We start from the raw sequence: 21,972 nt of genomic DNA, 5'->3' as shown, positions 1-21,972 counted from the left end.
TATCTGTGCCATGAAAGTTGAGGCATTTAGCTAACGTATGTTAGTTTTGAGGCTAGCAATATGCTAGTATATTACTAAATGTTGACAAAACGATAATGGAAATGCTAACAGCTAACTAGTTTTCTTCAGGTATTCATCATTTTCTGTCACATGACTGGTACATAGACCTTGTGGTCAAAACATTCATAGATTTGCAGCACAGGAAGGCATTTGTGTTTATGTCCTAGTCTATATTTTGGGCCTTGGTTTAAACCAAAACAACACTCTTGGCAGGACTGCAGTGCTACACATGGTTAGCGCACTGGGGAAGCATATCCTCATTAGCCAGTGTATTGTGTTATGAAAATGTAATTTCAGAATTTTATTGAGTCTGTTTCAGTGTTTTTCTCCAACAAGTGTCCTGTTTTGTGACAATTACACTGTAGATCATGACTAATTGGAAGGGAAGTAATGAGGAGACAGGAATAGAGAGGCAGAAACATGGGAGGAAGATAGAAAAAAGCGCTTTGTTTACACGTGACAGAGCCGTGCCCACCTGTGAGAGGACGGAGATATGGAGAAATCTCCCTTTTCCGTCCGTCTTACGGCTTATTTACACCCACATGCATTAGAGAGAGAGAGAGAGAGAGAGAGAGAAACCTCCCTCGCCCCCGCAGCGGAGGATGAGTCAGAGGCTTTTTTTCCTCCATTGTCTCTTTTTGTTCTCTCACTCTCTCTGTCCCATGTCTGCAATCTCTGCTCCTCTATTAGCTCTTTAAATTTCATCACCACCTCTCTCACGCTGCTAAATAATTCTATTCCCTCAATCATGCCCCTTTCCTTTTTTTAAAGGAATATTTCTCCAAAAACAAAAATTCTGTCATCATTTCTTCATCCTCATGTTATTTCAAATGCAAAAATGTGGACTTTTGTCTTTTGTAAATAATTAAAAAGACAATATTTTACTATTTAAAGAAATAGTAAGATTTTGTATAAATAAATATTGATGAATTTATAATGCATTTATTATTTATTATATTATTTTTATCCTAGGTGTTCTTCTGTTTGAAACAGAAAGTGAATGGGAGCTGGAATGATCACACTCCAAAAAACGACAAAAAGCACCAAAACATGCCATATAAAGTGGTTCTCTGGTATGTTTTAAAACAACTGAAATATAGACAGAAAAATGCCTGAATTACCTTTATAGTGGTTTAGATAGGGTTTTTGGGGCTTGACAGCTCTAGTCCCCATTCACTTTCATTGTATGGAAAAGAGCAGCCTGGACATTCTGTAAAGTATCTTTATCTGCATTCTACACAAGAAAAAGTGCCAGTAACACTTTAGCATAGGGACCAATTCTCACTATTAACTAGTTGCTTATTAGCATGCCTATTATTAACATATTGGCTGTTTATTAGTACTTATAAAGCACATATTCTGCATCCCTAATCCTACCCAATACCTAAACTTAACAGCTGCCTTACTAACTATTAATATGCAGCAAATTAGGAGTTTGAGGCAAAAGTCATATTTAATGGTTTGTTCATAGCGAGAATTGTACCTTAAAATAAAGTGTGACCAAAGTGTCATATGGGTTTGCAACAACATGGGGACGAGTAAATAATGACCAATTTTTGTTTCAAGTGAACTGTCCTTTTAAGGGGAAATTCAGTATGGTCGAACTACTGTATGTGTTATTTCAGGTCACCTCAGCTTTCAGCAATTACACAGGTGTTTTTCCACACCACATTGTCTTTCCCCTACAGCAGCTGTGCATTGTGGGAGACATCTGGCTGGATGCTCCAGACTCCTGTCCAATATGACCTCTCCGTCTCCCAATCATCCCCACCCACAGCAGGAACTCCGATTACGTAATTGAGAATCTGAACGAGAGGAAGAAAAGGCAGGCAGACACTCTCTCCTCCTTTAATTATCTCACTGTCCTTCCATTCTCCTCCTGAATATATGATTGCAGTGTATCATTTGTCTCACAGGGTTGACTTTCCAGTGACATATCACACCACCCCTGTCCAACAATACACTCCTGAATCATCTACTGCTACTGTGACCATCTGGTCCGGTTTCAATTACCCCTGATCCTTAGAGAGAACTCAATGAAATACAATGGCTAAAAAACAAAATCCAAGCAAAAAACAACCTTATTGATTATATGAAGAATATTCTAAAAGATCAGGGCCCGTATTCACAAAACATTTTATCTTATCACTAAGAGTTCTCCTAAACAGCAGTAAAAGTTTAGCTAAGAGTTTTCTCTTAAAACCTATTCACAAAGCTGCGGAGACAAACTTTTACTAAGGAATAGAGAGAAGTCTTAAGCTAAGAATAAGGGTGGGGTTGACCTTGTTGCTATGGATCATGTCAGCATGCTTACTATGCACACAGTGATTGGCTGATAGGGGAGGGGAGGGGTCTCTGTCAGAGATTGATTCCTAGAAATATTGTAGAGCCAACATTATGTTGCCATATTCAAACAAAGGTTTAAAAATAAAATGTTAATTGCCACATTCAAATAAAGATTTTAAAATGCAGGCTAAGCGCACTAATTAAACCAGTATACGTTCCGCTAAATATCAGCCTCTTGCATGTATGCTTCTCGTAGCGGATATGCATATAAACAGCTTTTTAATTAACAAAGTAGAATTATCATGGTTGATAGTAAGACATGGAAACGTAAAAGAAAACCAAACTGGACGCAAGAACAGCTGTTACTTCTTGCCCAACTGGTTAATGAAAAGGATATAAATCAAAGGAAAATTTGGAGTTGGGATAACCTCCAAACCCTCATTAAAAGCTCATTATCGTCAAATGTTTCTAAAATGTTATATTCTGAGGCAGATTGCCAGAAACAGCCATTTTAGGATAGTTGTGAGTTGGTCTTAGTGACTTAGGAGTCCTCTTCACTTCTCCTAACGTTTCACAGATTTAGGAGCTAGTTTTAGTACTAAAACATTTTGTGAAATACTCTTAGAGCAAAAATTTAGGAGTTCTAAATTCAGGACTGACACGCTTATTTTTAAGATTTTCTCCTCAATCGGCAAGTTAGGAGCTACTTTTAGCCTTAAGATGTTTTGTGAATACGGGCCCAGCTCAATATGCTTAATGATATATCCAAACTATCATACAGTATATGCACTTTTCTTTTTTGTTCCTGTTTTGGTAAGTAAATCAGAGGCTTAGAAATGATCAAATGTGTGTGTGGATGGGATTATAAATCTTAGCAGCATGACTCATGAATATTAATTAGGTGATGTAATGCTCATCCAGTAGTCAAAACTGATTTTCTGAAAAGCAGGACACTTGCCAAATTATGATTAGCACATACTGATTCAATCAACTGCTGATATAACCAGTTGGGAGAAGTTCAAAATGCAAAGCAAATTTTAAAAATAAATGAAAAACTACATATTTTTAATTATTTCATATACCTCAAACATCAATCATCACTCTCAAAAAACGTATAAATTTATTTGCATTTTAACATGCTTATTTCACTAGCTAAATTAGTATTACCGCTTTAATATGATATGACAAGCAAGCAAAGGCTGCCCTATGGTGTAGTTTACAAAGCATTTTATTAATTTATATGCATTTAATGTTTATTACTCTGAACATCACTGACATTATTTAGCATTGGAAATGTCTAGAATTTCACTTGCACTCCTTTTAACATAGGTTGGATTATTTTTCCTCTTTAAAAAAACCCTATTTCTGAGGTTGCAAACAATTGCAATTTTCCTTTCAACTTGCATAGTTCAGTCACGCCTTGATTACACAACAGTAAGAAAGTTAGTTTGTGGCTGTGCAAAAAGCAATTTCAAGGTGAGTTGTAACCATGGAGGTAGGACATTGAATCTGTCTCTCATCTCAGCACAACCACACAGAAAACTGGAGGCTAAACTGCTTAGGGTGGTTCATGTCTAAGAATAATGAATGCGCAAAGTCCTCAGACAAAATATCTATATTGATATGAATACATATCTCAGCTTTAGATAGAATGACAGGTATAGAGGTAACGATAGTGCCAGATAAGGTTGTACTGCCAAAACTCTTCCTCTATATCTGACAGGAATAAAAGCAGTGATAAATGACAGGCCTGCAACAAAGTACCTCTGGATGATTGCGGCTGACTCCACCTCGTTTTTTCTCCTCTTTCTCTCTGCTAGACTCCGGAAAACCCTGGCAGGAGGTGACACAACTTTAATGCCAGCGAGGGCGAGGGCTCACTGAAGTGCGGTTAGAGGTTAGAGCCATGCTCATGAAGGGGCAATGTTAGGCTGGAGTTAGGCAGGAGGAGCTCCTTCTGGGTAAATAAGGGTTCAGCCAACGAGCAGAGCCTCGGATTGGATTGAATGAATGGGACTTATGCCACCGCACACTGGTGCAGAAAATCAAAAGACCGTTTATCGTTGCTGTGTTGTTTTGCATTGATAAGAGAATATCTTGACCTTCCTGATAGCATAACCAACAGTGTCACCTACAGATTGAAATTTCTTACACAGCCCGTTTCTCCTTACCTAGTTTCTCCTTTCAAGAGTGTAAATAAGAAAAAGATACTGCAGATACACACCTGCAATTCAACATGCTGTTCAAAATCATACGAAATTATCTCAAGGGACACTTAACATTTCAAGATAAAAAAACTCAACTCAAAAAATGATCTGCGTCAGCATTTGTCAGCATTTCTAAACCATCCAAGACAACTGCATCTGTGTCTCTAGCTGAGGTAATCAGAATTATTCAGGCCAGCCTATCAAATGTGTTTCAAAGCCATTTCTTGAATCAAAATGCATCGCTGCATTTTGCACCACTAAAGCAACATCATCAATCTTTCCCTCAGGTTTTCAAACCAAGCGCATTCTGATTCATTTATACATCAAGGTAAAATCATTTTACTTCAGTTTCATCAACTTGACAGCGGTGAAATGGCGGTTTCCTCGGTTCATACACACAAGCACTGTTTGAATGGGACTAGTTACACTGAGAAGATCCAAAAAATGTTTTTTTTCATAGACAGGTGTGTTCTTCCCTCACCCAATCTCAAATTACAAAGCAATTACGAAAAAATTACAGAGCAAATTACCTCAGAGTTCCTATGAGAAATCTAATCCCATCCGGATAGGAATGTTTGTACTTGTAGTAAATTATTTTTTCTCCTTCGCTTCTTCTCATTTATTTCAAACACCGTCAAATATTGTAAATAGAGCTAAATTTGTGGGACTGGAGGGATGGCAGGGTAGGCTGTGCTGGGGAAGCTAGCATTTGACATTACACAGTGTCATTTTGTGACATTTAAAGGGTACAAAAGGGATACTCACGAAATCCTGTAGAGCGGAGAGGTGAGGCAGACAAAGAGGAGAGAGAAAGACAAACAGACAGAAAGCTTAAATAACAGCTATGTTTGAAGAAAGTGTGTGGTCAGCATGTACTTGTCAGCTCTCTGAGTCAATTTGACAGTAAATGTCACTAAATGAATGTGTTAGTGGTAAGACTCCTGTTGTGCCATCTGTACTTCAGGTCAGTATAGGCGTCTAACTTCAGTGTGTGTTAGTGTGTGTGTGTGTGTGAGATGAAGTGAGTACTCACGCCTGCATGGTCGTTGTAGCAGTCTGAAAGCTGAACATGTTTTCTTTAGGGAACCAACTGTTATCTTCTGGTTAGAAACAGACATAAGGGACCGCATTAGTACAGTTGAAATGATGTATCTGAATATATGAATTGCGACAAACTGAACAAACATATACAGTGGCCCCAAAAAGTACTCACTCAAAAATGTAGGAGTTTCATTGAAATAGACAACACCGTATCAAACCAAAACAGCACTCAAATGATGCTAGTTTTACTATTCTTAGCATCTTTGCAATTACTTTTAACTATATAATAATGATACACATAATATACATAGGCCTACATATACACACACATACACACACACAGTATTAACAAATGTGTAGGATGAAAAGTGACCTTGTGCGATTTTCATAAAAATAATCATCTGTCATCTAATGATACATCTACATTTTTAAATGAATGTTTGGGTTCAAAACAAGTTAAGGTCAATTGCAAGTATTTGTTTAAAGCCGATTACTACAGAAAAAGCAAAAAACAGGGTAAAATGAAAGCACATAATAGAAATCAATAGTGCTAGTGAATTGTGAAGCACATATTTTTTTTAATCTGTAAAAATGTGTATTTGAACATTTAGTATTCTAGACAAATGAACTTCTTATTCATCAAAGATGCATCTGTGTATCTGTGGGTTGTTGCCAGTACATCAACAGAGACATGTTGTCAGATGAAGGCATAGCAGATGACTTTGTTTCTGTCTGGATTTCAATTGTCAGACCTTATGAATGCATGCAAACAAGAAAGAGACGTTTATGTCTATCTGCTGAACAGGGAAAACTACCTGCTTAGCTTGATGTTGAAAGTTTCTACCTTTACTCAAAGTTTGTAAATTATTCCATCACACCAGTCTAATGAATAATATTAAAGTGCCATGGCTGTACTGTATGTGTGACTAAATTAAAAGTGTTTTATTCCTGTGGCTCAAACAATAGAGAATGGCAACGCTAAGGTCATGGGTTCGATTCCCAATGAGTGCTTGAACTAAATAGTCTGACTTGTATCATGGTAACATGTATAATACGTAAGTATCATAGCTGTACAACACTATTGGCATAAATAAAAGCATTTTTATTTCAGTTGCTCAAACAGCAAAGCATGGTGGTAGCAACTCCAAGGTCATGGGTTTGATTCCCAAGGTATGCATGAACTGACAAAAATGCACTTATACATTAAATGCAATTGATATTGGAAAAAAAAAACAAAAAAACACCATACGCATTTCAGGGCTCGATTTACTATCAGCAAGTGTGTCACTATAACCTGCTCGTTTTTAAAGAAAAAATTGAATAATTTTCAGTGGTTATCAATATTATGCCCAAATGCTGTTGATTGAGCTTTACATTTGAACCTGAAACATTCCATTAAGTGTAGTTTAAGCATCCAAATACTTTCTGGGGCCACTGTGTGAAGATCCACCAGCAACAACATACACACATGGTCCACTCCACAGAGGGAGAGAGCACAAAAGAGACACAAGAGAGAGGAGAGAGTCACAGGAGAGCGGGAAAAATACAGACCACGGCACATCGAACACATCAACGCCCCCGTCTTTGGCTGAACCCCACCCCTTCCCCTCGGCCAGAGCCTCTCTCTCTCTTTCTCTCCCCTGTCGCTCTCCCCCTCTCACCTCGCTCCAGCCCAGTCACGCGGTCCACACTGCACATCCGCTCTAGTGGTGGCCGGCGCTGCTTGCCTGCCTCTCGGGTGCTGCTTTCCAGGTCCAGGGAGCCCTGGCTGCGCGACGGAGCCCCAGGACAGGACTCGCACGCCAGGCCGCATTCCTTTCCCTCCCCCCAGCCGCGGATGTTGTGTGCGCTGACCGAGCTCTGCAGCAGCTGGGAAAGGTGGTGTTGGTGATGGTGCGACGTTCCCGCACCGGAGATGTGCTGGTGGGGGTTTGATCCGCTAGTTCCGCTGCTTCCACCTCCGCTGGTGTTGCTGTGATGGTGGATGCCATGATGGTGGTTGCTGTGATGATGGTTTCCGGATCCACTTCCGCTTCCACGGTGATGGTGGTGCTGGGTCGGAGAAGACGAGTTGGAGGACGTAGAGGGCTGGGCGAGCGCTTGGGCTTGACACGCCTCCTGCTCCCCTTTCAAGACCTCTAGCTCCAGGTTCTCCTTGCTTCCCCTGCTGGTTCCCAGCATGCCGCTCTCTCCGGTGATGGTGTAGACTCGAGCAGGCTGCAGGGCACACTCCACGCACTTCTGCTGGTCCTCCTCTGCCGAAAAGCTGCGCTCTAGGGACAGCCGGCTCTTGGAGGAAGTCTTCAGATGCGGCGGTTCCAGAAGGCCCAGGGCGGGGTTGATCAAGCTGGGGTCGGTGCCGATGGCGGAGCCCTGGAGGGTGCAACTGTGGAAGTTGTTGTTCTGAGTGCACAGGCTGTCTGGGGAGTCAGAGTCGTGGCCAACGAGGGTGTCAGACAGTAAGTGATCTTCAAATCAAACATTAGGACAGATGCCAAGAGAAAGAGAGAGGAACAAGTGAGAAACAGCAAGAGATGCACAGAGAAAAAGACAGATGAGGTAACACACGCTACATTAAGAAGTGGCACAGTTCCTCATGAAACATGAACGCTCCTGGAGTCTGAGAACATCACAGGCACTGAGTGGACTGGAAAAAAGAAGAGCGGAAAGAAAGAGGATTGGAAATAACTGACCTGATCCGTTGCTGTTCTCAGGATGGGTGTGAAGGTACTCTCCGAATGCACGAGCTGCTCTACAAAAAAAACACACATTCGTCATTGGCAGGCCCACACTGTGAATACAGTCATGGATGAAGGATAGTGTTAGGCACGACATGCTGTCAAGTCACAAGCAAATGACTTGGTTCTATTAATGCATCGTTCAAAAAGACTTACAAACCTTTCAGGCTTGAATCTGTCTGACAAATCTTTCATCAAATTAACTCACTGAATCAGAGCAGTTAGACTGACTTACTGAACTGCAAGTTATCATTATTTCCAATGATGTCAATCTCGAAATTAAGCTTGAGTGTGCTTAAAGGGATAGCATACCCAAAAATGTCAACATTTACTCACCAAACCTTTTGAAATACAAAAAAAAAAAAATATATATATATATATATATATATATATATATATATATATATTTTGAAGAATGTTGGTAACCAAACAGTTTTGGTGCACATTGATTTGTCTTCCAAGTGTATTGAAATATCCCAGAAAATGTTTATTCATACAGGTTTGGAAGAGGTGTATCACATGAGGGTGAGTGAATTCTGGCATAATTTAATTTTTGCTGTGAATTATCCCTTTAAGGTTTCAGAAACATCAGTTAGAATCATTACTGACTGATTGTTATAATGACAATGTATAGCTAAAAATAATATACATTTGTGATAAATTATATTTTAATAATAATAATAGAAAAAATATAATAGAAAAGTACTCTCAGCTCTGTTTAGCACACTTCACCATGTGAAATCCATTCAGCAGAATTCCACACATTTTCTTCTGAAATCAGCTTAGTCACCAGGCTACAAAACCATAGAAGCATCACACAGTGTAATCCAGAACTGCATAATCAAATGACCCTGTCAGCAACTGATCATATTTAACATTTACTGCAATCCTTTCATTGCTTAAATCCTGTTTTAATGAATTAAGCCCATCGTGATGTCTCTTTTACAAGAGAACTTCAGAGCATTCAAGCATTACCGCAAACTTGTACTTTAAAACATGCATACATCTGCATACATTTAAACATTATGTCACTATATTTATCATTTTGTTTGGATTTAATTATTATTTTAGTGAGGTTTTGTGCACTAAAGCAATCATCAGCACTTTATTCTGGCATATTAAACTCTTCTATGTACAAAAGATCAAGTAAATTAGATTTCTGATGATATGGCCTCCTTTAAACAACCATTTTGTAAATGGACGATGCCTCCTTGTATGTCCTGCTTCCGGATCCGGCTGTCAGTTTCTCTCACTTCTTTTTCAATTTGAGAAATGACAGGCCCAGTGCGGACTACTCTTAGCCTCTTAATGTCACATGCTAAGCTGACACCAGCCTCGGGTATAAAGGGCTTTCACAGGGATATGAGTAATGCTCTGCATGCGGCAGCTGTCTGCATCGGGAGGTTTGAAAGGCGGACTCCTCAAACTTGAGAATGTGGCTCAGCTTCTGCAGTGTGAAGGCTGAAATGAGGGGCAGGCATGTGGAAACGCATGTGACTGTGAAAAAGAGGGCATGTGGCAGAAAGAAAGGTGGGAAAACAAGAGTGGGGAGAGGAAGGGAGAAAAAGAGAGGAGGAGGAACAGAGACACACGCACTGTGTAAATGTAATTGGTTGCTTTGTATTTCAGAGCCACCCACAGATTCAGATGTAGCGTTTTTATCTTTCCAGTCCAATAGGAAGAATGTGGGAGAATGATGGATTTGAAGGGTGAAAAAGGGACAAACAGAGACATGGAGGCAAATATGGACGTGAAAATATAAATATATAATAATTAAATAATATATATATATATATATATATATATATATATATATATATATATATATATATATATATATATATATATATATATATATATATATATATATATATATATATATAAAATAAAACTGAAATTAAGAAAAATAAACATGACTTTCAGCATTTATTTTAACATTTTAAATCACCTTTTTTCTGTTATAAGATAATAAAAAAACTGCATGTACTGTATAATTATAAATAATTTAAAATCATAATAATAATCATAATAAAATACATAATGAAAAATATTTGAGAAAATAATTTTAAAAGGAAAATGGCATGTCATGTAAACCACTATAATAACAAAAATAACTAAATAAATTAAAAAAATTACTACACCATGCCATTGCAGATCATATAATCTACTATAATAAAATAAATACATAAAAAAATATAACTACTATACTAAAATAAGAAATAAATGAAATATTTTAAAAAATAAATGTAAAATTAGTATAGCATGGCATGCTGCAGGTCATGTAAACAACTACAATAAAATAAGAATTTAAAAATAATATTTAAAAAAATGTTTAAAAAGAGAATATGTCATGCTACATGTCAACAACCTGGATATATATATATAAAAAAAGTTCCTTTATTATCTGCATGGGTCTCTCTCAAATATAGGCTTCATTAGAACATAACAGTTTTGATTGGTTTGAATTAAAGGCTCATGAATAACAGATGCAAATGATCAGCTGCTCGATAACTTCAAGAGATGCTCAAAACCTCATTCATACCAAGGTAAGCACTAATTTGACACTTAATTCACAGGCGGCTATAAAGAGTGTGTCAACGACGGAGAGAGCGAGAAAACGCATAAAAACTGAAACGAACGTCACAACGCTTCCCACAGGAAATATTTGTCACCACTGGCCCATCATAAACAGCAGGAATCAAAGAGACAGAAAGAGAAACACTAATTAGTTCGGACCTGAGGGGGTATCATCAGTAACAATCGATAACACTGACTGAGAATTATGGGAAATGATTCAGCCAATCAGAAAAGACGATTAAGATTTGAATAATGAAGCCAGTATAACCATAGAGACTTTGGCGGTTCCCATTTCATAAGTGCATATTGATGCCTCGATAATAAACAAACAGCAGCTTATTCTGTTCCGCATACGGTGGCTTTGGCACTCACAACTGTGTAAATCTCCAGGGGAGTCATTGCTTTTCGGGAAGCTGATTCAATCTTGTAGGAGACGTGATGGAGGAGTCCTTAATACGCCGTGCCTGACCCCTTTTTGCCATACAGACAAATATTTGCAGGCACCAACACATGCTTTCATACCTTTAATGTATCTAATGAACACGTTCTGCACAATATATGTCCCACACATTATCACATCCATTCCCCACTCACATCTCAATATTACAACCTCCTCCACAGAAGCTGTCACACGCCCTGGGATCGTTCCACAGGAATCCCTGGTGGCTCGCAGTCAGCCCTCAGCTTTCCTGACGTAATGTTCAACAACATGACACTTGTGACAGCGCTTTAAATTATTCAGTTTTGCCATAACAGCTCGTGTTGAACCAGGTCATTCTCGGCCGCTTCGTAACAAGCATCCTCCAATGCAACATGGTTAATTGGAGTGCCAATTCAGTCTGAAGAGCCACATACTTGACCTGAAGAGCAGGGGAACGCAGTAAGCATGCTGCCTACATAGGAAGCTTACTACTTAGGGAGTGTCCTAAGTGACAGATTTGAAAGCCTCTATATAAATGCACAACATTTAGACTGATTTGATGTTATGTTGCCAAGCTAGCCATGTGATGCTTAAATAAGCATAAAGTATATATTTTACACATACTGGGAAAAATAATACATATTGAATTTTTATAATATAGTATCATCGATACTATGCAGTAATAAATCAAATCTGAATGTTGGATTCTTTCACTGACCTGTAAAATTAAACCAAAAAAAATTAACATTACAATTAAAAATAAATAATTGTATATAAAATTGAAAAAAAATTCAAGGTAATTATCCATCATATCCAGTCGACTAGATGTCCCAAGGGAATTATCATATTTTGAATACATTTTGAATTACACACTTGCACCGTTGTTTTTTGCTTGTTTTGTTTTTTTACATTTTAGCAATAATGATATTATGCAGTAGTGAATTAAATTTGATTTCCAGTGAGCTTTAAAATTAAAGCTCTTTTTCAATTAAAATAAATAAACATTTATAAAAATACAAATAAATGTTCAATTAAAAATAAAATTTTTTAAAACTTCTATCCACTCGTGTGTGCTAAAATTCTACATTGCTTCCTTTTCTGTTAGCTCCTTTGATTAACATCAGCTAGACGACCCAAGCTGAGGGAATTATCATATTAATAAAATATCAGAAGAAATGCAGGAAGATATGAAGGAAGGAAGGGGGGTGAAAGAGAGGGAGGACAAGAAAATGGGTAATGGAAGAAAAAAGAGAGAAAAAAAAAAAAAAGAGAGGAGCTACTAGGTGAAGATGAGATACTAAAAGTCAGCCAGCATGCTTCCAGACATGTGACTGAAAAAGATGAAGATGAAGCAAAAAGAGGAAAAACTATGTAAATGTGTGTGTTTTGAGGCTAGAGTGTAGGAATGCATCATATGATTCCAAAAGGGCGGCAAAACAAGGTAGATGAAAAAAAATGAGAGCTGAGAGGAACATTAAACATGAGTAAGAAATGTGGGAAATTGGCGAAATTCAATACAGCAGCAGAGCCATTTCCAGTGGCTCAACCAATTAAAAGCCATTTATAATAAAACTAACACACAAATTCTATATTTCTGTAATGCATCTGCATGTTTTTAGTTGTGCGTTTCTGTAATTATCATTACTCTCAAATGGTATTTCCTTATAGATTCTCATAAAGCATAATTTTGTCTTATGTTTTTTGTACTACAGTATATGTACTAACCGCACTACTACACTCCTGTTCAAAAGTAAAGTTTCTTTCTCTTTTCTTTTGAAAGGAATTAATACTTTTATTCATTAAATAAGAATTGTTACTTGAACAGCATATTAGCATATTGAGCAGCATATTAGACTGATTTCTAAAGAATCATGTAGAACCGAACACAGTAAATGAATGAATGAATGAAGTACTCGGTGTTATGTCATTTCAAACCTATTATATCCATAAAATGAAAAACAGTGGGGTCCAAAACAACTCCGAACCCCAAGTACTTTCACTGTATGCCACAGAAAAAAGTAGGCCACAGAGGTTTGGGACAACAGGATCATCTAGGGCAGATTTCTCACTGCAAATGTTTTAGAGCTCTTTCTATCTCTTTGCTTTCAGCAGTGTTACTCAACAGAAGCAGCACATAAAAGCATGGGCACAGTAGGAGGGGACAGAATCCATTCACACACACAACAGCAGGCACTCATGCATGAAACATACACACACTAGAAAATTCACACTCGAAGCCCCTCTAAAACACAGGACTGTCATAATTCAGTACACTACTGCTGTTGTGTTTACACAAAATGCTATTTAAATGAATCACATAGCATTTAAAGCATTAGAACTTCGAACAAGAACAAATATGGCAGATTTCAAATCACTCATGCCAACCGAGCAACTGCCATTGAGATTAATGCTAATGCTAGCAGAGAGACAGGTATCATAATTTAAGGAATAGCTCACCCAAAAATAAAAATTTGCTAAAAATGTAATCACCCTCAGGCCATCCAAGATGTAGATGAGTTTGTTTCTTCATCAGAACAGATTTGGATTTGTGTAAGTTTTTTTTATGTAATTGGATCTTCTGCAATGGGTGCCATCAGAATGAGAGTCCAAACAGCTGATAAAAACATCACAATAATTCACAAGTAATCCATACGTCTCCAGTCCATCAATTAACCTCTTCTGAAGTAAAAAGCTGCATGTTTGTAAGAAACTAATCCATCAAGATGTTTTACCTTCAAACCGTGACTTCTGGCTAAAATATGAATCCTCTATCCATAATATTGCTTTCTCCAGTGAAAAAAGCATCTTATCTAAATCAGGAGAGAAATACGCACCGATCAAGCACTGCATAACAGTCCAAATCATTCTAAACAAATATGCTGGTGGATTTTGATGTAGGAGGACAAGAGAGGATGTACTTTTTCACTGGAAGAAGTGTTATTATTACACATTATAGACTGATATTTTGGCCAGAAGTGACAGGTTAAAGCGCCTTGGATGATGGATTTGTATCTAACAAACATGCAGCTTTTCACTTCACAAGATGTTAATTGATGGATTGGAGTCATGTGGATTACTGTGATGTTTTTATCAGCTGTTTGGACTCTCATTTTGACGGCACCCATTCACTGCAGTGCATCCATTGGTGAGTAAGTGATGTAATGCTAAATTTCTCAAAATATTTTCTAATGAATAAACAAACCCATCTACATCTTGGATGGCCTGAGGGTGAGTACATTTTCAACAAGTTTTAATTTTTGGGTGAACTATTCCTTTAAGAAATGATTTAGTTGAACTTTATTGTCTAGACACTTCACCAAACAGACACTTCACTAGATCCTTATGCATTTAATTCAGGCAGGTCCTCAAGAACAATTATAAGGTGAATGGATAACATGAATTTAATATGAGCCCGGGGACAACCGAACAGTCAAGCATTTCTGAGCCTTCTGACATATTTTCCTCTGATATATCCTGAGCTAGTAAAACTGAAGCACAGCTAATGGCATGTTCTTGTAGAGCATGTTTGTGCAGCATATGGGACCTGCGCTTCGGCACAGACCATAGATTAAAATGTCACCCTCCTCCCTCTTGCACGCTTTGAGAGCCGGGCTTAATGATGCCTGGAACCCTCCTTCGCCCTGAGCGCACCCTCTCTTCAAATCTCACTCGACCCTTTTCTCTCTCTCTTGCATAACAGCAGAGACAACAATGTCAAAGGCGTAATCGCAGAGTGTCAGAATCATCCTGAGATCTGCATTATCATCTCAAACGGTCAGACTAATTGCAGGACACGGTCTCATCTCCGCTACCAGATAATAAATAGAGCAGGAAGTGAAGGGGGGAGACACAGCATGTTCTGACTGACTTCTTATACAAGTATATGAGATGTGGAGTCTTCACAAAAGATGTACAATTAATGATGTTAAAACTGGAAGGCAGTCGATTTAGTGGTTTTGCATAGTGGGAGGTATTATCTAGGATTTGTTCTTTTAGCATTTGGATAAAATAGGATTAGTTAAGTCTAACCTACCGAAAAAAGGATAGTTCACTCAAAAACAAAAATTCTTGCATTATTTACTCACCCTCATGTCGTTCCAAATCTGGATGTGGTTATTTTGTTCTGTTGAACACAAGATGAGATGAAAAGATTTTTTCCATACAAGGACCATGTGAAAATAAGACAAGGTTATTAGAGAATAGTTCAATTTCAGTCTGGTCCTTACAGAAAACTATCAAATCATTTTTACAATACTTGAAATACAGTACATGAGTTATACTACAGGTCAATCAATATGGCATCTTAAAATAATTATAATTTATACTTTTATTCAGAGATGATACATTAAATTGATCAAAAGTGACAGTAAAAGGCGATTAGATTGTTTAAAAAGAATATTTTTTAATGGATCTTTTTTTTTTATTATTTTAAGCAGCAAAACTGTTTTCAACAATGATAATAAGAAAAGTTTCTTGAGCTGCAAATCAGCCAATTAACTATTATTATTAATGTATTATTATTATTAGAATGATTTCTGAATGATCATATGTGACACTGAAGACTGGAGTAATGATTGCTGAAATCATCACAGCAAAGAAAATTACATTTTAAAATATATTCAAATACAAAAACAATTAATTTCAATTATAATAACAATTCATAATATTGTTTTGTTGCATTTTTGATCAGATAAATGCAGCCTTGGTGAGCTTAAGACAAAACATTAGGAAAAAAAATCTTACTGACCCCAAACTTTTAAACAGTATTTTACTAAATTATATATATAAAAAAAAAAAAAAAAAAAAAAAATACTTATTTTAGACAATATGTACTCAATTATCTTTTAAAAAAGTGATTATGAAGTGAATGGAAATTAAAACTGACAAAGTGAGAAGATAAACACTGCTGTTAATTAGCCAAGTGGATATGGTTATTGACCAATGCTTATAATCTCATAACCAAACATTTGTTAGGCTTTTTATTGTTGCAAGCAGACTAGCCTGACCAGAGCAGCTATTAATGGGTACTAGCCAAAATCAGCATGTCTACAATGTAGCTTGTAGTCTGCAATTTGTTCATTTAAGATGGTCACCAGCTGATCCAGTTTAGCTGGTCTTGGCTGGGGTTTTAGCAGCGTTAATAAATGGCTGATTTAAATGTTAACCCAATGCCCCATGTGACACAAAAAAAAACCCAAAGCTATATATGAAAATCTTAATAAATTCCCTGCTTTGATATTTAAATGACAATACAAGCTATTTTTAGCGTGCTGGAAGGAGGGTGACGACAGGGTTGCGGCTCTAGATCCTTTCTGGGAAACTATGAGCACATCTGAAATGCCAGCATTCGGCAGACTTATCCAAGGCCCAAAGATCAATGAGTCAGATCTCATCAGCTTGCAGTGAATAAAAACACACTGAAAAGAGCCTCACTTCCCACTCGATAGCTCAGACTAGGCTTAAAGAAAGACAGTCTCTTCAGATATATACTCCAGGCGTGAGAGAATATCCGGGATGCTTCCTTAAAAGGTTCCATATAGGTCAGTGGATTTCAGTGTGTGTTTTACAGATTACACTGCACTGGTCTTACAACACTTTGACTGACAGCAGCCTCAAGACTGTCAAAGACGTTAAATGCAACATTTCTTAAGTTTCTTTAAGATGTCTTGGTCCTTTCAACAGCTAGCAATAAATAAATGGCCCAGGGTCTGTCTGTTATAAAGTAAAAAAGTCATTTTTATAATCTTATTGGAGTCTGTTTTTCTTTTCTTTTTTTAAAAAATCCAAAAATCAAAACAAAATATATTTAAAAAGAGGCTAAATTACATAAGACTTGTTTTTAGGTAATATCTTAAATTTAATAAATTTTTTCCTACCCATTGGCAAATAATCGGTTCCTGTTTTCAGCATAAACCTAAAAAAAAAAAAAAAAATATTTCAATAGAGTAATAAACGTAATTTAAAATATATTCTAAATATATAATAAAAGCCTTGTGTATGCAGTATTGTGTTTTGCTTCTTATGTTTTTTTTGCGAAATATCTTACAATATGGCTGTTTTGAGAAGTTTTCACACCACACTGCAATCATCCAAACAGAATGAAAGAACACTCCCCACCTCATAATAGCGTGACATCTCACTAAACGTTCAGCCAGTACACTACATTCAGTTTGGCAGTGATTTTAAGGCATGTCTGACTGCTTATCCCTTAATAACATCTTTATCTAATTCTGCTACGCCTATTTTCCATCCTGATATTACGGATACACACTATAAACAGTACAGCAAAGGAATAACAAATGGATTTCTGAATGTTACGGTACATTTAAACCTCACATATTCACACCTTAACTAAAACCCAAAGGATTCACGAAATAGAAATATGCATGTATCTATTGAAAGACGACGGCGTGATAGCACAGCCGGTGACTCAGCCTCTCGGCTCATAAATCAGAGTGGATGAGCATCAAGTGGAAATCAGCAGATCGCTCATGATTAGCATACAAACACTGTACAGACCAGGCTCTCCATGCTGACCCAGTGGCCCTGAAAGCATTCAACCTAAAATGACTCAGAAACACAAAAAAGTAAGAAAGACCAAGAGGAAAAACCCATTACATAAGTCATATGAAGTTATTCTGAGAAGAAAAGAACATTTATTGCAACATCGACTTTCTAAACAAAGACGAATAAAAATGGCAAAAACACAGCTCAGATCTTATCAAAAGAGCATGTTTCGATTCACACTTTGAATGATTATTCAGAGAAAACCACTACAAATGCATGAGGTAGCCAAGCTGAAAAGATTTTAAAAGTAGTGCAGGTTGAGAGCAGGAGTACTTCCTGTTCTGTTGTGTGTCGGAGCGGGCCGCCAGGGCCGGGGTACTATTGATTCTGTGTGTACTCACAGAACATGGTCCACCTACAGATTTTGCTTTTGAACAGCTCGGTGGTCATGACCCAGTGTCTGAAGGAGAGGAGATTACCAGAGACCGCCTTCACAAGGTGCAACAGTCCCCCGGACAATGCCGAATCCAGGGGCTGACTGGGAGCTTCAATAGTAAGTGAGCACAAAGCGTGCACGTTATTCCAAACTGTGTTGAGAAAGACTAGCTTTTGACATAAATAGCCATTTCTTTGACAGTCAGCTAATCTCAGTGTGACAATGATTTAAATTCAGCTTTGGCTGACAATTATTCTACAGCACAACACCTCTTTCTTTGCACAAAACACTATAATTTACAGGCTATAATAGCAGTAACAACTGCCACAGGGCAATGACTAATTCCTTCGCAAATGAGCAGTTTCTTCCTGCAGGGCAGCCCATTTTAACAGCGTCCACATCTGAAGTCTGAATACTGTCTGATTGCTCCAGTGCAGCTTGCTTTAATTTGAATTCAAGGCAGTTTAGAGGCCCTTTTGTTTATGTTGATAGAGACAGATCCTAGAGCATTGACTGCAGGATTTGAAGGCCAACTGAATATTTGCAATATTTCCGACAAAGCTGCTCATTTTCAAACGATTTATTTACAGACACTTGGAGTAAATATGTGGCCCTGGACCACAAAACCAGTCATAAGTAGCACAGATATTTGTAGCAATAGCCAACAATACATTGTATGGGTCAAAATGATCGATTTTTCTTTTACGCCAAAAATCATTAGGATATTAAGTAAAGATCATGTTGTATAAATCTCAATATCAAAAAATTTACACTTATGACTGGTTTTGTGGTCCAGGGTCACATATATTAAAATTATATATAAAAATATATATATATAAATAATTATTTATAATTAAGACATATAAATCTTAAAATAATACAAAAATGAATTACATTTGATTATATTAATTTAATATTAATAATATAGTATATCAATTTCCATGATCTTTCCAGGTATAGAAATTACACTTTTAAAACTCCAAATCATGAGAACCGTGGTTTTTGAAAAAAAAGGGGGAATAAATTAAGAGAACGAATAATAAGAAATATGATTTCAGCTAAAATGTGATTTAGTTTATTTTAAACCTAGTTTTGTCTAATTTTCCACCCACTTATGAGTGTGCTGACGCCCTCTAGTGGGTCCCAGCCCCCTGATTAAAAACCACTGCCCCACAGTTAATCTACAAAGACTTTCACCAATTAATTGGTCATAATTAATAAAAAAAAAAAGATTCATATGTTCAGCATACAGTATATAGATTACTCATGCATTAACATTAATACTGCATAACTCAAAACTATGTATGAGAGTGTCTTACCATGCCATTAACATGTTGTGTCCGTTTAGGATTCTGTCTACCGTTCTCTGTTACATCGGTCATTTCTACTCGGCATGCAAAGCCGTTTGCACAGATCTACCTGCCCTGCATACTGAACAGCCGCTTGTTCAGGCTTATGACACACACACACACACACACACACACACACAGCGAGGTAAAGGACTTCCATCCCATTCATCACTTCAATCCTTGCCTAAATGCTTTACGTCTACAGCTGGATTTAGACAAGGTCATTTGAATGACCTCTATCTACAAGAAATTACAGCTGCAAAGTTTTTCTGCTTGAATGCAACAATCACAATCCATAATTCTGCATGTGAACATTAAGGATGCAATGACTCACAGCATCCCTGAGGCACCAGGCCCAGGCGTTAAGGTGAGCCTCTTGCCATCTTATAAATTATAACAGATGTGATACACATGAGGGTTAAACAGACACTAGTTATGTAATAACAGGTCTGTAGTCAAGACTAAAGGTCAATGAGCTTTTCATAAATAATAATGAAATCAAGCCACTATTGTGTTGTCTCAGAGTAATGTGTTGATTTAACGCCTGTGGTGGCTGAATCATACTCTTGGTTATAAGACTGCCAGTCCATTTTCCAATGACGATATAATTCACCGTGACACAGGAAAACCAGGGGTAGTACGAGTCAGTCACGGATGACTGACAGATCGAGTCGCGTGCATATTTGCCTGTTGCAGGCATATCAGCGGTGAAGGATGGTGTCAATGCCTTGATCTAAAGACGAGAAGATATGTTGTTAGGCTGTCTTGCTGGAAAATCCATCTTGGGCTGGTTTCTAGCTGGTCTAAGTTGATCATTAGCACTAACAAGACTATCTTAGACCAGGAAAGCAGCCTAAGGTGATCAAGATGGGAGTTTTACAGTAGATTAACATTCTCACATCTGTGATTTTTTTTTTTTTGTATAGAAAATAAACAGTTCACTGTGAGAACTACTCTCAAGAGTAATTAACAAAATTAATTAATAATTGAATATATTAAGTAAGTTGTGGGACCCCTTACAGGGATAATTTTTACAGGGAATAAATAATAAATAATTTTTTTTATTTATTTTTTTTAAACCTGCATGATATACTTTCCCTTGCTGAACATAAAAACAGAAATTCTGAAAAATGCAGAAGCACCATAATAGTAGCCTACAATATCAATAGTATTGTGTGAGGAACAGATCAAAATTGAGGATATTCGCTAATAATAATGTTCACTTCCATTGAGCTGATTGAGTCATCGATATGAACTTAAGAGAGCCCTATCTGTAATACAAATGATTCACTGGATGACATTCTGAATTCGGTCATGTAGCTACTCTTAAAAAAATATTTCATTAAATTTGGATTCACTTTCGTCCTCACATTCGTATCGTCTCTCACAGACTTTTAAGATACTTTTATCATGATATTTTTATGAGGCTTGACATCTTCAGTCACCATTCATTTGCATATAAAATACAGATTTTTGTTTTCCGCAAAATATATAGCCTACAATCATACAGGTCTGGAACAACACGAGGGAAAGGAAATGATGACAGAAATGTCATTTTAGGGTGAATTAACATTTTAATGTGAATATCAATGTACTGAATATTCGCCGATAAAATGGAACCATAACGCTAACAAACGCATTCGTTTTCGGGACGTCGGTTTTCTAAATGACCGGTTTGCTCAGTCAAATATCACAGCTGACCTTTCCTTTCTCGCATGAATGAGAGTTGAGATCCCCACGCGACGTTTTGTAACTTCAGGGCTCTGAAGCCACACGTACGAATGCAGAGCTGAGCTGACGGGCTTCATGCGGTGCAGAGTTCAGATAAAAGCAGACACTCACCTAACTTTGGCTGCCACCGACGAAATCGCATCATTTCTCAGATTCTTCCTTTTGGACACTGCAGTTCCCATGCTGGCATGGAAACAACGCTTGCAAGAAAACAGCACATTCCAGATGTCAAAGCATTGGAGAAAACGCGTGAAAAAATGATGGAACAGGATGGTTTTAGGATGCGGATCCTTTTGCGTTCACATGAAGGTCTGTTTATAGCATAACGCAAAATTTCTGGAGGTGATGCGGGACAGAGGATGCTGCCGTCTCCTCTTGCTAGTGTCAACTAGTTAAAGAAAAAAACACGCACGAGCAGATCCCTCCCCTCCTCTCTCTCTCTTCATTGAGATGAGGAGGATACGATGGCTTGAAGAGTGTTTATGGTGGTGGGCGTGTTTGAGGGTCCAGACAGGAAACCCAATGGGGACCATATATGGAGCGACCACTCCTCCAATTCCGCCCACTCGTGAAGTGGGTCCAGCCCTAATGTCAGGTGCAGAATGAGCTGGAGTGACCG

The 21,972-nt window shown here is 37.6% G+C and overlaps 1 protein-coding gene across 1 annotated transcript in view; it reads right to left on the bottom strand.

Annotated features, from left to right (window-relative positions):
* The window catches only part of LOC306862675 (NMDA receptor synaptonuclear signaling and neuronal migration factor-like), a gene marked incomplete at both ends in the record, with an annotated part of 32,483 nt that extends 10,948 nt beyond the window's left edge, over positions 1-21,535 (bottom strand). The window contains 4 exons of the mRNA XM_079405599.1: positions 5,587-5,653; positions 7,256-8,062; positions 8,288-8,346; positions 21,465-21,535. Of these exons, the coding sequence (XP_079261725.1) occupies positions 5,587-5,653; positions 7,256-8,062; positions 8,288-8,346; positions 21,465-21,535 (1,004 nt within the window). The remainder of the gene's footprint in view (positions 1-5,586; positions 5,654-7,255; positions 8,063-8,287; positions 8,347-21,464) is intronic.
* Positions 21,536-21,972: the final 437 nt, after the last annotated feature.

Source organism: Barbus barbus (genome assembly GCF_936440315.1).
Source record: "Barbus barbus genome assembly, chromosome: 43".
Lineage (NCBI taxonomy): Eukaryota > Metazoa > Chordata > Actinopteri > Cypriniformes > Cyprinidae > Barbus > Barbus barbus.
Note: the sequence above shows the minus strand (reverse complement) of the source record. Positions and strands in the feature narration are given on the sequence as shown.